We start from the raw sequence: 14,448 nt of genomic DNA, 5'->3' as shown, positions 1-14,448 counted from the left end.
GATGATTGGATGCACAGATGGGTGGGTAGATGGATGGAGTGGGTGGATGGACAGGTGGGTGGGTGGATGGATGAGTGGGTGGATAGATGAATGACTGGGTGGGTGGGTGGGTGGATGGATGGATGGATGGATGGATGGATGGGTGGTGGATAGATGGATGGATGAATGGATGGGTGCATGGACGGATGGATGGGTGGATGGGTAGATAGATGAATGGATGCATGGGTGGGTGGGTGCATAGATGGATGATTGGATGGACAGATGGGTGGGAAGCTAGTTGGGTGGATGGATGGACAGGTGGTGAGTAGATGGGTGGGTGGGTGGGTGGGTGGATAGACAGTTGAATGGATGGATGGATGGATGGATGAATGGATGGGTGGGTGGATGGATGGATGAATGGATGGACAGATGGGTGGGTAGATAGATGGGGTGGGTGGATGGACAGATGGGTGGGTGGATGGGTGGGTAGATGGATGGATGGGTGGGTGGGTGGTGGATGGATGAACGGATGGATGGATGGGTGGGTAGGTGGATAGATAGGACCCAGCCCACAGCTGTGCTAGAATGGAGTGTTGAATGGGAAGCTGAAGCCCTGGGCAGAGGTGACAGCTGGCTCACAGAGTAAGGTGTCAAACTGGGAGAGGAAGCGGTAAAGAACAGTCTTGGGTAAGGTAACAGAGCTGACTGGCAGCCTTAAACATGAGTGAAGAGGAGACTGACACTGAGGAGCTGGAGGGCAGGCCAGCCCTGGAGGCCACCTGGGAGCACTGACAGCAATGCCCTGAAGTCCCCTCGGGTGTGACCTCCCCTGGCCCTCCCAGAGTCCCAGGTACTGGGAGGCTGGTCAGGGCCTGTGCTCCTGGAAGAGAGGCCAGGATGTCTCAAAGTGGGCAAGAGCTATCCCCTCAAGGCAACAAGAGCTCTCGGGAAGGGGACAGGTGTCCAGCCACAAGTGTGCACCCACACACAACGTGCCCCTGCAGAGTCAGAGACTCAGGGTCAGGGGAGGACTGTGGTCAGAGGGGACTGATACCCTGTGGGTCCCAGGAAGAGATACGGCAAGGCGCCCCCAGAGGCATCCACGGGCTCCACGCTCTTTCAGAGGGTTTATCTGAAGACCCCCGAGCCCCCACTGATTCCGCCAGAACGTGAGACGGGCGTGGGAGAGAGAACTCGGCCACTGAACTAATTACGTGACAGGCCCCAGGCTGCACACATCATAGAGTGGGTCAAAGCTGACAAAGCGACATTCCAGAGCAGCGAAAGAAAAATTAAACCCGAACAAAACACACAACAAACCCCACGAAGGCAGAGGTAGAGGGGAGGCCAGGCAGCAGAAGTCTGAGCCGCGGCCATCCCTGTGTCCGCTTCCTGGAGGGTCTCCCGAGGCCAGGACCCACGTGCGGGCCAGTCCAGGCCTCCCTCGATGCTCCGGGAAGGAGGGCCCCCCCGCCGGGGCGCGTGCCAGTGGAGGCCAGGAGGCCACAGCACATCCCTGGGGCTCTCTGGGAGCCCTCAGGAGTCCTGCCCTCAGGAGCCCCCCACCCCTCTGTTCCTGCCACTTCCCAACAGCCCCGGCGGGTGCCCCACGGATCCCACGCGAGCAGGGCGAGGGTACCCCTGAGAAAGCCCGCTGGCCGTGGACAGAGAGGTGCTGGGGGCTCACAGGTAGCTCAGGGGTGCTAGGACACCAGCTTCTGGAAGGAATTCCAAGGTGCCCATCCAGCCCCATTCCAAGAGTCACCCCTCTGTCCCCAGCCCTCGCTGCCCCCAGCACCCTGCCTATCTCCCCACTGGGAACAGACGCCTTTCCCCAAGCGTGGCCTGTCCGTGGCTGTGGCCTCCTCCTCCGAGAGGTCCCAGCTGTCCCCAGCCGTTCCCCTGGCCACTTCCTCAGCCTCATTTGGGGGCTGGAGCAGCTCTGTTTTCCCAGAACAGTATCTGCTGCCCCGCCTCTCCCACCCTCTCTGACGTGCGTGCACGTTAACATCTGTCCTCTGTCGTTGGGACAGTGACACTGGCTGACCAGAGGGTCAGCGGGTGTTCTGTGGAGAGGGAAGCTAGGGCGCTTCCATCGTGGGCTCCCCTCCTGTGCGGGAAGGGTCAGATTCAGGGCAAAGATGAACGTGCTTCTCGGTCAGGATGCTCGGCCACGGGTGACAGAAACCCCAGGGGGCTCCTGGGGAGCACCTGAGGAACCGGGGACAGAGACACTAACAGGACGGAGGGGCTGCACTGACTGAGCCGCCCAGGTGCCTGGTTTGAGGTGGTTTTCTTTCCTCTTCTTTTAATGTTTATTTATTTATTTTGAGAGAGAGAGAGAGAGAGAGTTAGAATCCCAAGCAGGCTCCGTGCTGTCAGCGCAGAGCCCGACAGGAGGCTCGAACCCACAAACCTGAGCCGAGTCAGGACGCTTGACCCACTGAGCCACCCAGGCACCCCTTTTTCTTAAACAAGCCTCATGGGGTTTCTTTCCTTGGAGAGAGAGTACCTTACCGTTTTAACTGACTAAAACTGCCAGAAGTTTTAAACCCCGCTGTTTGGGGCCAGATGGGTTCTGTTCCTGTGTGGTTGCGAACGAAATCACTCGTAACTCTGTCTTTAAAAGGCCGTGTGCGGAGGCCGTGAGCAGATAGCATTCCGTCCTCGGCGTGTCAGGACAGCAGCCTTCCCTGGCATGTGCGTTCGTCAAGAATTAGGTGTCCTTTTAGGGAGAATTCCAAGAACGAGCTCCCTCTCTCCACAGCGGAAAACGCCCCTGACCTGAGCAGCAATGGTGGCCACACAAGGGCAGCGGGACCCTCAGGCAAGGTGACCGGGGGCCGGAAAGACAGGGAGGCCGGGCTCCCCTGGGGGACCCTGGGCTTCAGGGCTGCAGGACAGGTGCACTGAGAGACCTTCAATATCAGGTTTTCCAATGAGACACAAGGGGCCCAGCATGTGAACCCGATATGTCCCGTTTTGCGGGTCCCTGGTCTGTGCCTGCGGATCTGGCAGGAAGGGCCCATCCTGCTCTGGCTGATTTCCTATTTGCAGAGGGAGAACCCGAGAGCCCACACCGTCCTCCAGAGCTGCAGTCGGGGGGCGGCTGGGGTGAAGGGTGGGTGGGGGGGTGGGCTGGGGGAGGGGCAGCTGCAGGGAGGCCTTCCTGCAGGGTGACCCGGCTGGAGGCTGAAGTACAGACCCCCCAGAGGTGCCCGTGAGTGGGGGAAGGGGGAGTGCAGCCTGCGAGCCTCCAGAGACCCCAGATAGAGGAGGCCTCGCTTGGGGCCCGGGCAGGCTTCTTCACCTCTTGGGCCTCAGTTTCTCTGTCTGTGAAATGGGAACCTCCTGCACCAGGTGGGCTAATGCTTTCCAGAGGACGTGTTTTCATGGAAGCGATCCCACTTCAAAATGAACAGCCCACCTTGGTGGGGTTTTCGACATGAGCCTCCCTTAGCAACTCACAGGACACTGGAGGCCTGAACCCAGTGGCCTGTAGGGGTGATGGTGGGGAAGGACATGGGAGGTGCAGGAGGGGGAGACTGGGAGGGGCCAGGACACTTTCAGGGGCTCACTGTCTTGAGTCCGAAGGTATGTCCGAACGTTCCAAATTGTACACTTCAAACATATTCAGTTTACTCTAGGTCAGTTACACCTCAGTGCAACTGTTTAAAAATACTAAGTGCAGGGGTGCCCGGGTGGCTCAGTTAAGTGTCCCACTCTTGATCTCGGCCCAGGTCATGATCTCACGGTTTGTGAGATCGGATCGAGCCCCAGGTCAGGCTCCATGCTGACGACGTAGAGCCTGCTTGGGATTCTCTCTCCGTCCCTCCCCTGCTCGCTCGCTCTCTCTCTCTCTCTCTCAAAATAAATAAACTTAAAAAACAGTTTAAAAATCCCACAAAAACACACGATTGGTAAAATGTTACCTCTTTGCTCTTTCCAGATCTTCTAATCACCATCGGGAAGATCCTCACTCCGCAGGCCCCTGCTACAGTGGTGCCAGCAGGGAGAGCCACCCACTTCCCCAGGATACCCCCTCGGGAGCCAAATCCCCAGGACGCTACATGCCTGGCCTGTCACCGAGTGCCCCAGGGAATGACGCACTCGGAACTCGGTTTGAACACACTGCCCTCATCCGTCAGCCTATTCTGACAAATGAAAACAAAAACCAAGATGACAACCCACTGAAAAAGAAATTAAACCTCTCGTGTGTCCAGTAAAAACTCCCTACTCGGGCGTCAAGGCCCTGCGAGCCATCCCTTCCTGGCTGCCCAGTGCACAGCCCTCCTCTGACCCCGGGGCGGCTGCCGGGAGGACCCGGTCCTGAGCTGAATGCAGGAGCTCGGGGCCTGCACCTCCCCGAACACGGTGTCCACCTGCAGCGGCTTCTGGGGAGCTCGGGGGCCGACGGCATGGAAAGCGAAGGTGTGAATGCGCTGGGACACCTCGCACTCCTCGCCGGTGACGGCCCGCTTCCCTTCTCAGGCCTCTTCTGGCTTCTAGAAAGCTCAGAGTGCCTTGGGTCTTAGGAGATGGTCTTCTCGTCTCTCCTTTTAAATACTGTTCTTTCACCTCTTGTAGAGGGTGCTGGTGCTGGGGGACACGATACCATGTCACATTTGGGCGCCTGAGGATATCTGTGTCTCCGCCAAGAGCCACCATCTGTATTTTTTTTGGAAGCAAGCTGGGCATCATGGGTAGAAAGAAGGCCCGGCTCTAGGTCCGTTACGCGCCACTTCCAGAAGTGGTTCTCCTCCCACGGCTCACGCTGGGGATGGCTGCGCGCTGGGGACGCCCGCCCAGGGTGGCGACAACCACGCCTCAAGTGGCCAAGTCCTGTCCTAAGCCCTCTACAGGCATCGGTCTAGTTAATCCTTGCAAATAACCAGTACGGCAGGTTTTCTTAACAGATGGAGACAGTGGGGGCTCAGAGAGGTTAAGAGACCTGCCCAGAGTCACACAGCCCAGGAGTGGTGCAGCCAGGAGGCAATCCTTGACTTGCTCCTCTCAGGACACCTGGGAGAGACAGTGAGGCTGGCCAGCTCAGTGCCAGGGACCCCTAAGGCGGCCCCAAAGCCTGTGGATGACCGACGTCCACAGGAGTTTTGAAGGGAGGCATCTCTGCAGGCCGGCTTCCTCGGGGCCATCCTCCCCATGAGCGGTCGAGAGGGGTCTTGCTCGTGATGGATGGCCACCCAGCCACCGATAGCGATGCCTGGCGGCGTGCAGTGCCGAGGGAAGCAGGTGCAGACCTCCCCCCCCCACCTCACTGGGAGGACCGCTCCCACAGAGGGGCACCAGCGGAGAGGTCAAGGTGAGGACAGACGGCCCAGAGGGGCCCTCGGAGTCCTGGAGGGGCCGGCACCCAGACTCAATCCCACGGCCATCACTGGCATCCTGAAGGGACTTGTGGTACCACCAGAGGAGGGCAAAAGGAATTCTGTGATTTTATAAACCAATTTTCAGAGCTCACCTGTCAAAGAAGGCTATTTGGTGTGTGTTTAATGACAACGCAGGGCACTGGCGCAGGTGTTCGATTTACAAATAAACCACAGTGCAGGGGGCTCCCTGGGGGAGGTGGTCTCAGGATGGCACCGACGGGGCGGGACCAGGAAGGCCTGGAGACAAGTGTTCTAGAGGTTGAGGTGCCCAGGCCCTGAGGGAGGAGCTCCCGGCGTCTCGGAGCACCTGCTCCTGCCTCCCTCATGGCTGGTTTCTCTGGCTCCCCCGGACCAGGCCCTTCAGTCACCAAGCCCTGTCCCCAGCGGGCAGGAGGCCCCAGTGCCAGCCCCTGTGTGGTTGCCGCGGTCCTTTCCGGCATTCCCCACGTGGTCTCTGGGCATGTCACCACTGCTGTGCTTCCCTCCGAACACACTGACTGCCCTCCAGGGGTCCCGTCTGCCCCCCAAAAGACTCTCCATCCCCAGCAGGAGGAATCCCCAGCCCCGGCTCTTCTCTGAGAAGCCAGTCAAGGGAGAAAGGAAAAGTCCTCTAGGCCGCAGCCCCGTTTCATTCGCCATTCAAACGGCAGTTTCTCCAATGACGCCTTTATCAAGCAGGTTCTCTGCTTGTCACCTGACCAGGATCCTCCTGGCAGACCCAGCCCACCATCCCCTTGCTCTGGCCCAGAGACCCCGCCTCCCTCCTTCCCTCCCCGCCAGAAGTGCCTGCTCTGTGCTAGACGTGGGGGCACCTGTTCACGTGTCCCCCCCATCCATGAGAAAATGGGATGCTAAAGCGGGCCCGAAACCTAACCGACACAGAATAACACCCAAAGACCGGGCAGTGGAGTCAGACAACGTCAGACTAAAAACTGATAAACCAGAGTATCATCGCTGACAGAGTTAAATTCCACCTGGAAAGCAGTGACGGGCACCTTGCACCTGCCAGGATGGCTACGTTCAGAAAACCAGAAAACGACACGTGTTGGTGAGCATGTGGACAAGCTGGAACGCTTGAGCATTGCTGACGGAATGCAAAATGGTGCCCTTGCCGTGGGAACCAGCATGGCAGTTCCGGGAAAGTAGAGTAAACACAGAACTACCATCTGAGCCAGCAACCCCACTTCCTGGCAGACACACAAAAGATGTGAAAGCAGGGTCTCGAACAGATACGTGCACACGCGTGTTCACAGCGGCACGACTCGTGACAGTCAGACGCCGGGAGCCACACAGGTGTCCAACAGATGAACAGATAAAAACGCAGCCTATCTATACTTTTTTTTTTTTTAAATATTTGAGAGAGAGAAAGAGAGAGAGAGAGAGAACAAGCGGGAGAGGGGCAGAGAGAGAGAGGGAGACACAGAATCGGAAGCAGGCTCCAGGCTCCGAGCTGTCGGCCCAGAGCCCGACGCGGGGCTCGAACTCATGAGCCGCAAGATCATGACCTGAGCTAAAGTGGGACACTTAATTGACTGAGCCACCCAGGCGCCCTAATTCAGCCTGGAAAAGGAAGGAAATCCTGCCATATGCTGCTGGTGGGTGAATCCTGAAGATACCAGGCTCAGTGAAACAAGCCAGCCACAAAAAGACAGTACTGTATGAGTTCGCTCCTGTGAAGTACACATTCCTAGGGACAGAAAGTAGATGGCGGGGGTGGGGCAGGGGGTGTTTGTGTTTATGAAGAGTTAGCGTTTAATGGCAGAGTTACAGTCTGGGGAGACGAGAAAGTTCTGGAGATGGATGATGAGGATGGCTGCCCGACAACGTGAACGTACTTTGTGCCACAGAACCTTTACACGGGTAAGGTGGTAAATCTTATGTTATGTATTTTTTTTATTTTTAACGTTTATTTAGTTTTGAGACAGAGAGAGACAGAGCATGAATGGCGGAGGGTCAGGGAGAGAAGGAGACGCAGAATCTGAAACAGAAACCAAAAAATCTGAGCAGTTGAGATTTTTAAAAAACTTGCTTCCAAAGAATTCAGAGGCTAAGGAGGAAACTGAAGCCACACACACGGAAAATCTAGAAAATGTTAACAACGGCCACAAGACAGACACTTGGGGAAGGCGGCCAAGAGGCCCAGCAGAGAATGGACTGGACAAGTTTCACTGCTAAGAAGAACAGCAAACGGGTTCAGCATTTGAGGAGAAAGAACTGGTCTGCTGGGGGTGGGGCTGGGGGACAGATGACAGAGATCCAGCGTGTCCACGTCCGTCAAGGAACAACGCGAAACCCTCAGTTCGCGAATCGGGCCGAAAAAGGGCAAATGTCCACAGGCACAAGTAGAAAAATAAGATAATTGTCTGTATCGTTACACATTGGATAAAATGGACAAGTTCACAGAAAATGTGAAACAGGGTCCTTGCCGTGAGAAACAGGAAACCCAGGCGGACCCGTACCCATGAGAGTCTGCTCTCTTCAGCCCCAAAGGGGCTCCACCCAGATGGTTTTCTGGGGTGGAAATGGGGGTCCTCAGCTCTTGGGGGATGTCTCTCATTTGCGCCTCGCAAACTGCTCCGATACAGACGGAAGGGGTGGAAGTTCTCGCACGTCTTTTGGGAAGAGAACCCAGTGCCACTAACGCCACGCACTGAAGCCACCTGACCTAGCGATGACGGAGCAAAACACAAGACGAGCAGCGGTCGGCAGACTCCTGGGTCTGCACGGGCACCTGGGGAGACCCCGTTTGTCCCAGAAAGGCTCGAGACTCGCATGGCAGACCTCCTCTCCACCTGTGCCCCCCTCTCCGTGGCGCCAGCAGCCCCCCCCCCCCCCCCCGCCACAGAGAGCTCCCAACTCCTCCCGCTGTTAGTGTGGTTGCAGTTAGTGGTTCTTCCTTCACATCAAGAAAACAGAGCTCACACATGGAAAGAAGGCTCGTTCTCCTTCCTTCCTCCCCCGCTCACCCAGCTGAGACAACATGACATAAAAAGCATCTTGCTCCCGAAGGAGAAAGACCGAAGGTTTGGGACGCTGCTGGCGGAAGAGACACCGTCCCAGCCAGTGGGAGCAGAAAACAAAGTGAAGGGTCCCCGAGACGATCTCATGACGTGTCTGAAAAAGTCAAGGCGGAGAAGGTCGGAAACAAAGCCAGAAGACGGCCCTGCCAGACACCGAGGGCGGGGAGAGAGGCCAACCAACCACACCACAAACGTACGAGGAGCCTAGAGGACAGCAGCGGCCAGTTAGAACATAAATAGGGGAGGGGCGCCCATTTGCAGTAATCGCTAGGAACCCGCGGGGGAAACGGGGTCCTGCTGGAGGGGGGAGGTACTGAGTGTGGCTTCCTAACCAGCTGGTCTTGATGTGAATCCTCCCCGATCAGTCAATAAATCAGAGCAACTGCCATTCAAACCCCAATAGCCACTTAGCTAGAAAATGGGCAGACGGCCCAGGTGGACCAGAGATCTGCATATTTATTTATTTATTTATTTAAAAAAATTTTTTTTTCAACGTTTATTTATTTTTGGGACAGAGAGAGACAGAGCATGAAAGGGGGAGGGGCAGAGAGAGACGGAGACACAGAATCGGAAACAGGCTCCAGGCTCTGAGCCATCAGCCCAGAGCCCGACGCGGGGCTCGAACTCCTGGACCGGGAGATCGTGACCTGGCTGAAGTCGGACGCTTAACTGACTGCGCCACCCAGGCACCCCTGAGAGATCTGCATATTTAAAACCAGGGCGCCCCAGAGGGAACCTGAGGTCGGCAGGCTCTCTGGCTGACCCCGGCTGACCCTTCTCTCAGGGGCCCCACGGATGCTGCCCCTGTCAAAGTGCCCAGTGGCACCCTGCAGCCACATCTGTCTCCTCTCCGTGGCCTTGACTGCTAGTCCCCGGCCAGCACCCGTCTTCATCCCTTCTGTCTGTGCTTCGCACACCTTCCCGACTGTGATGTTATCCCCAGATGTCTCTCGCGGCCATACCTCTCTTCTGGGCCCTGCGCTTGTGTGGACACCGGCCTACCTGCCATTGTCCCTTACTGTCCAAGGGGGATAGCTAGCCCAACGTGGCTGCTGTGACTGGGGCTCCCAGCTTCAGCAAATAAAAATACAGGACGTCCAAGTAAATGTGAATGTCAGCTAAGCATGAGTATTTAGAAGTATGGCACGAGACAGGCTTATACTAAAACGGTCGGTCGTTTATCTGCAGTCTGAATTTAAGTGGGGGCCATGCGTCCTCCCCGCCAGCCCCGCGGTGCACCCCCACCCGCCGCCTCTGCCAGGCGCCCGGTGGCTCCCGATGCCTCCCTGCTTCCTTGCGGCCCACACCCAAACCCATGGCGCGTCCCTCACTCCTGCCACCTCAAACCCCTGGCTGCACCCCCATCGCTCCAGCCCTTGCCGGTCCCTGCCTCCAACCCGCCGAAGCACAGCAGCCCACAGCTCTCCCAAACCACTAAACACGCTTCAGGCTTCCCCACTGCCCTGGGATGAAATCTGGACGGCTCACCCTGGCCCACAGGCTCGGGTCCGCCTCGAGCGCCCGCCTTGCTCAAAGCCCTCCTCTCGCCACACTTCAGCCGTCAAGGCTTCTGGAAAGTTCCAAGATTCAGGCCTCTGCATAACCACCCTGGGGATCTGGAGGGCTCTTCCAAAACCGCTCAGGGCTCGGGAGAAGGGCCCCCACCTCCAGCTCTACCCCCGTGGCTTATTTCCTTTCGCGCAAAGAGCACTGTTTATGTGTTTACACGGAAGGGCTTCTCAGCCTTGGCCCCATAGACGTTGGTGCTGGGCCATTCTTGCGGGGGTGAGGGGCTGTCCAAAGCTGAACAGGGCAGCCTCCAGCAGTGGGCTACCTACTAGAACCCCTTTCCTGTCATGACACAACACGACCTACTTGAGCTACAGGGCACATAGGAGTTTCCGGGAGAAACGGTTTCGCTCTCCTATCTGTCCACCTACCCAGCCAGCAGCCATCTTTCCTCTGACCATCCCACCCATGGAATCTTCTAGAGGCAATAAACACACACACACACACACACACACACACAGAGAAAGCCAACCTTGGGTATCAGTGTCACCAGGTTTCTGTTTAAGTGATTATGCCTTCTGGACCTCTTCCCTCTGTGACATGCGGTTTTGCTTCGTGATATGTGAACTGCTTGAATTCTAGTTGACCACGGGTCAGAGTATGTGACAATATGGCGGTCATTGGTATGCAATTCTTTCCCTGGGCCAATTGCTGCCTTTTGCCCTCCCAGGCACGTGTGGCTCAGGAAGACTCCTTCCTGGTGGGCCTTGTGGGCACAGGAGGTGCAGAGCCCGGGAGAGCACGGTGGGTGCTAGCCAGGTCCCCTGCACCCCAGCCCCTGTGAGTGACCCGGTGGGAAGATGGTTGCCCACCCCAGGGGTGGCAGGAGGGGCAGCCGGGGAAGGCTTCCCAGAGGCAGGCAGACATCTGGAAGGGGGGCCATGCGCTGGGGGGCAGGGGGCAAGCAAGGCCAGGCGGGAGAGGTCCCAGAATCCACTGTGGGGACCGCCCATGGCAGGGAGGGCGGCATCAGAGGACCAAATAAAGGAGGCAGCGTGAGGCCTGATGAGGAACAAAGGAAGCGAGGCCTCTGCCCCCCCACGGCCTGGTTGGTGCGTCTCCCGGTGGGGGTGGGAGGCGCTCCCAGGGAGGGTGCTTACATGCTTCAGATGATGATGGAAGTGAGGTCTTTCCGTGGCAAGGAAAATACTGAAATAAAACAATCTTCGGGGGAAAAAAATCTTCTCCACGGACAACAATCACCTCATTATGTTAACATGAATACGGTCCTGTTTAGGTCGGGAGCCCTCCTGGGCCGCTGTGCTGACATAACCGTCCTCACTGAGAGCCCGTGAGTTCTCCAGAACGTCACTCAGCGGCGGGGGTCATCCTGTCACGGAGGGAGGCAGGTCTGGTGACCAGGCCACCTCACCGGGGGGGCTCTGTGTGTGAGGGGGGCGGGCATCCCCTCTCTCAGCATCACCTGTCTCTCTGGCGTGCAGAGGCAGGCGGGCACGGGGCCTCCTCCACCCGGCTCCCCTCTCCCCTTCCCACTGCTGCTCTCCTCGTCCCTGCCACACACCCTCAGGATGCCTTCCCTGAGGCCTGGGAGAGAAGAGGCTCCCGGCAGGGTTTCCAAGCCCTCAGAGCTCACTGCTGCCTGCTGTGCAGCAGGCACCTGTCCGTCTGTGTTGTCATGGTCCCCCCACCCGCAGCTCACAGGATGGGATGTGACAGCCGGGCTCAGAGATCCAACCGAGGGGAGGGAGCCCGCTTTTCCCATGGCTCCAGCAGCCAGGGTCCCCTGCCCTCCCTGAGGCAACCCTGGCGGACAGGCCTGAGTCGGGGCCCAGGGAGGGGAGAGCCCCCCCATGCCGGGTGGGCCTGGCCTCGGGAAGGAAGGGCTCTGCCCGCCCCAGGGCTGGGGACGCTGGCAGCCAAACCTGGGGGCTCCACTCTTGGGGGCTCAGCGCTGGCATTCACACCACAAGCGGCAACCACATCACATGCTCTGCCAGACCCACATTTTAACTGAGGAGAAGCTGTAGAATCGGCTCATTCCGGGCGGCGGCGGGGGGGGGGGGGAGGGGGGGCTGGAATCTGGAGGAACAGAACCAGCTATTTGCCATAAGGAAGGACTCCACCGAAAACATTCCCTTGGCAGGAGGCTCACTACAACTTGCAGCGTGGGTACAAGCTCTCTCAACAGCTCTGGCCTGGGCCTGACCGTAACGTGCCTACGGGAGGGAGACAAAAATCCAGAAATTTCTCTCCCTGCGGTTAAATACCCAGGGAGAGTAAACAAACACGCCGAGTTGATTAGCAAACAAGAATCCTTCAGCTTTGGATTCCAGGGTTAGAACTGTCTCCAGACTGAAACCAGCACCACAATCTAAAGTAGACACATTTATTGTATTTCCTGCGACATCCCAGTCAGTCCCAAACATTTATACGTGTATTTACATCGAGTCATATATTTCAATAAATACGGCAGCCTTGCAAGAAAACCCTCAAAGCGCCCCCCCACCCCCGCCTCCCTGCACACCAGGGAGGGCACCTGCTTCCCAGGTCAGGTGACAGACAAGCATGTCACTGAAGACGGCATCAGCCAGCACACCGGGTGAGGGCGGGCTCACAGATACAGGGGTTTCCAACAAACACAGCCATCCCAGAATAACCCTGGCTCCTCTGGAAACGTCCTTCTCTTCCGATTGATGAAAAACTTTTCAGTGGCTATACTTAAAATTTACAAAATGCATGCGGTCATACCAGTCTTCTGTAAACACGAGCGTATACACCAAGTCCAGGCTTACAACAGCTTGGTTATAAAACTGTTACGGTTAAGTTCTTGAGCCTATGGACTAGCATACTTAAAAAAAAAAGAAAAAGAAATTCCACATTGCTATTTTGGGTAGCAAAATCTGCATCACCAAGGGAGATCTGGCTACTGCTATAATTTGGGAAGAAAACACTGTGGGCTCCGTAATTCTACTAATTACTGCTCGGCTCCAGTGACATTAATTTACTGATAACCTCGTAAAGCGGCGTTTATTTGGAAAATAAAGATACAAACATTAGCCAGACCACTCAGAATAATGTTAAGATTACAGGACTTTGAACTTCCAGAACATGTATTACTTTCTTGGTAAACAAGGAAAGACTTTACATGTGATCATGACAATAGTGTTTATTTACACAGGCTTTAGGGGGTGCAGCTTCTGGACAGCAGTGAGGACATTTAGTCAGTTGCCTTAAAAGAAAAGAGACACGACCCGGCTTCCTGCCTTGTTAGCAGGGACACGTTCATTTCTTAGGAAACTGAAACAGTAAGTTCCATGTCAAGCCAAATGGATCCCAACACAAAAGGGTAGAATAATACTGTAAGATTTTGCTTTACACAGAACCTCGGCCAAGACACTTTAAGAGGCAAGATCAGTTTTCAGATTGCATTGCAGGGAAGCAGATGCTAAGGGTTTTAATAAATGCGAGAGATTCCTCCGCCAGCCTGCAACCACCAGGCTCCTGCGCGTTCCTAAGCCCCTCTCCTCCAGGTGGCCTGGGCCACCTCCGCCGACAAGCCGCACTGCCCCCAGCTGCTCCCCCCCCCCCCGACATAATCAGGGCAGCGGTCATCCCTCATCAGGACTCGCACTCAGGTGCTCCCCACCAACATCACCTGTTCTGGGGAAAGACCACAAGTACCAGGGCAGTAGCCGCCGGCCTTGCATCTCCGGGCCGCTGGATTCTTCCGCTTAAGTGCCCTGTATTTAGTTTTTCTTAGAAAGTAACTAACTACATGAAGTGAGTCCAGTGGCTAAAGCAGTTTAGCAAGGTTTCTTAGCATTGACAGGGAAGTCATGAGGACAACTTCAAGGTAAATTATGCTAAATCTGTGGCGCAGGTTCCTCTAGTCCCTGGGTTTGTTTTATAATCTCTCCCCAAACAGAAAGCGGAGTATGCTCTGCCTCCTCACCGAGAGTCCCTCTTTGAATTTCTAGCACACAGAAGTGCCAAGTTCACAAGCAAACAACAACAAGAAGGTTTGGAAACGTTCCCGAGGAAGAAGGCTGGTCTCATTTTTGCAAAGGACATCCTAGGGAGGTTTACTTGCAAATCAGCGAGTGCTGCATGAGAGAGACAGTCAGAGATTCTCGGTTTTAACTAGTTTCTAGATAAATGGGCCGCGGACCCGGTTCCCGGCGCCGGCGCCGAGGCTGCAAGGTGCCTGCTAACACGCGGAAGCCCGCGCGGGGCCGGCAAGCACAGGTGCGGGGAAGCGAGTTCGCGGGCGCGCGCGGGAAAGGTGCCCGCGCCCCTGCGAGCTCCCGGGGCCCCCAGGCCGCCCCTCTCCCCCCGACCTTCCCCGAGGGACCCCGGCCCTACTCACCCAGGAGCAGCCAGAGGCCGCCGAGGCTCCGGGCCATGGCGCGCCGCCGAGCCGAGCCGCCCGGGAGGACTGAGGCGCCGGGGGCGGGAGCGGGGAGCGGCGGCGCGCTCCTGGCCCCGCCCACCGCGGCTCCGGAGGGGGTTGGGGGCGGGGGCGGGCAGGTCGC

The 14,448-nt window shown here is 56.9% G+C and overlaps 1 protein-coding gene across 2 annotated transcripts in view; it reads right to left on the bottom strand.

Moving 5' to 3' along the window:
• The window catches only part of RAMP1 (receptor activity modifying protein 1), a 47,717-nt gene extending 33,341 nt beyond the window's left edge, over positions 1–14,376 (bottom strand). Inside the window, exons 1-2 of one of the 2 annotated variants that reach the window (XM_043578323.1) lie at positions 14,283–14,345; positions 11,056–11,285 (exon numbers count right to left, since the gene is read on the bottom strand). Coding sequence is in view for 1 of the 2 variants with exons in the window: in XM_043578322.1 (XP_043434257.1) it covers positions 14,283–14,319 (37 nt within the window). In the remaining variant the exon portion in view is untranslated. Of the gene's footprint in view, positions 1–11,055; positions 11,286–14,282 lie in introns of both variants that reach the window. The other variant, XM_043578322.1, reaches the window with a different exon arrangement.
• Positions 14,377–14,448: the final 72 nt, after the last annotated feature.

This window comes from Prionailurus bengalensis, chromosome C1 (assembly GCF_016509475.1).
Source record: "Prionailurus bengalensis isolate Pbe53 chromosome C1, Fcat_Pben_1.1_paternal_pri, whole genome shotgun sequence".
Classification (NCBI taxonomy): domain Eukaryota; kingdom Metazoa; phylum Chordata; class Mammalia; order Carnivora; family Felidae; genus Prionailurus; species Prionailurus bengalensis.
Note: the sequence above shows the minus strand (reverse complement) of the source record. Positions and strands in the feature narration are given on the sequence as shown.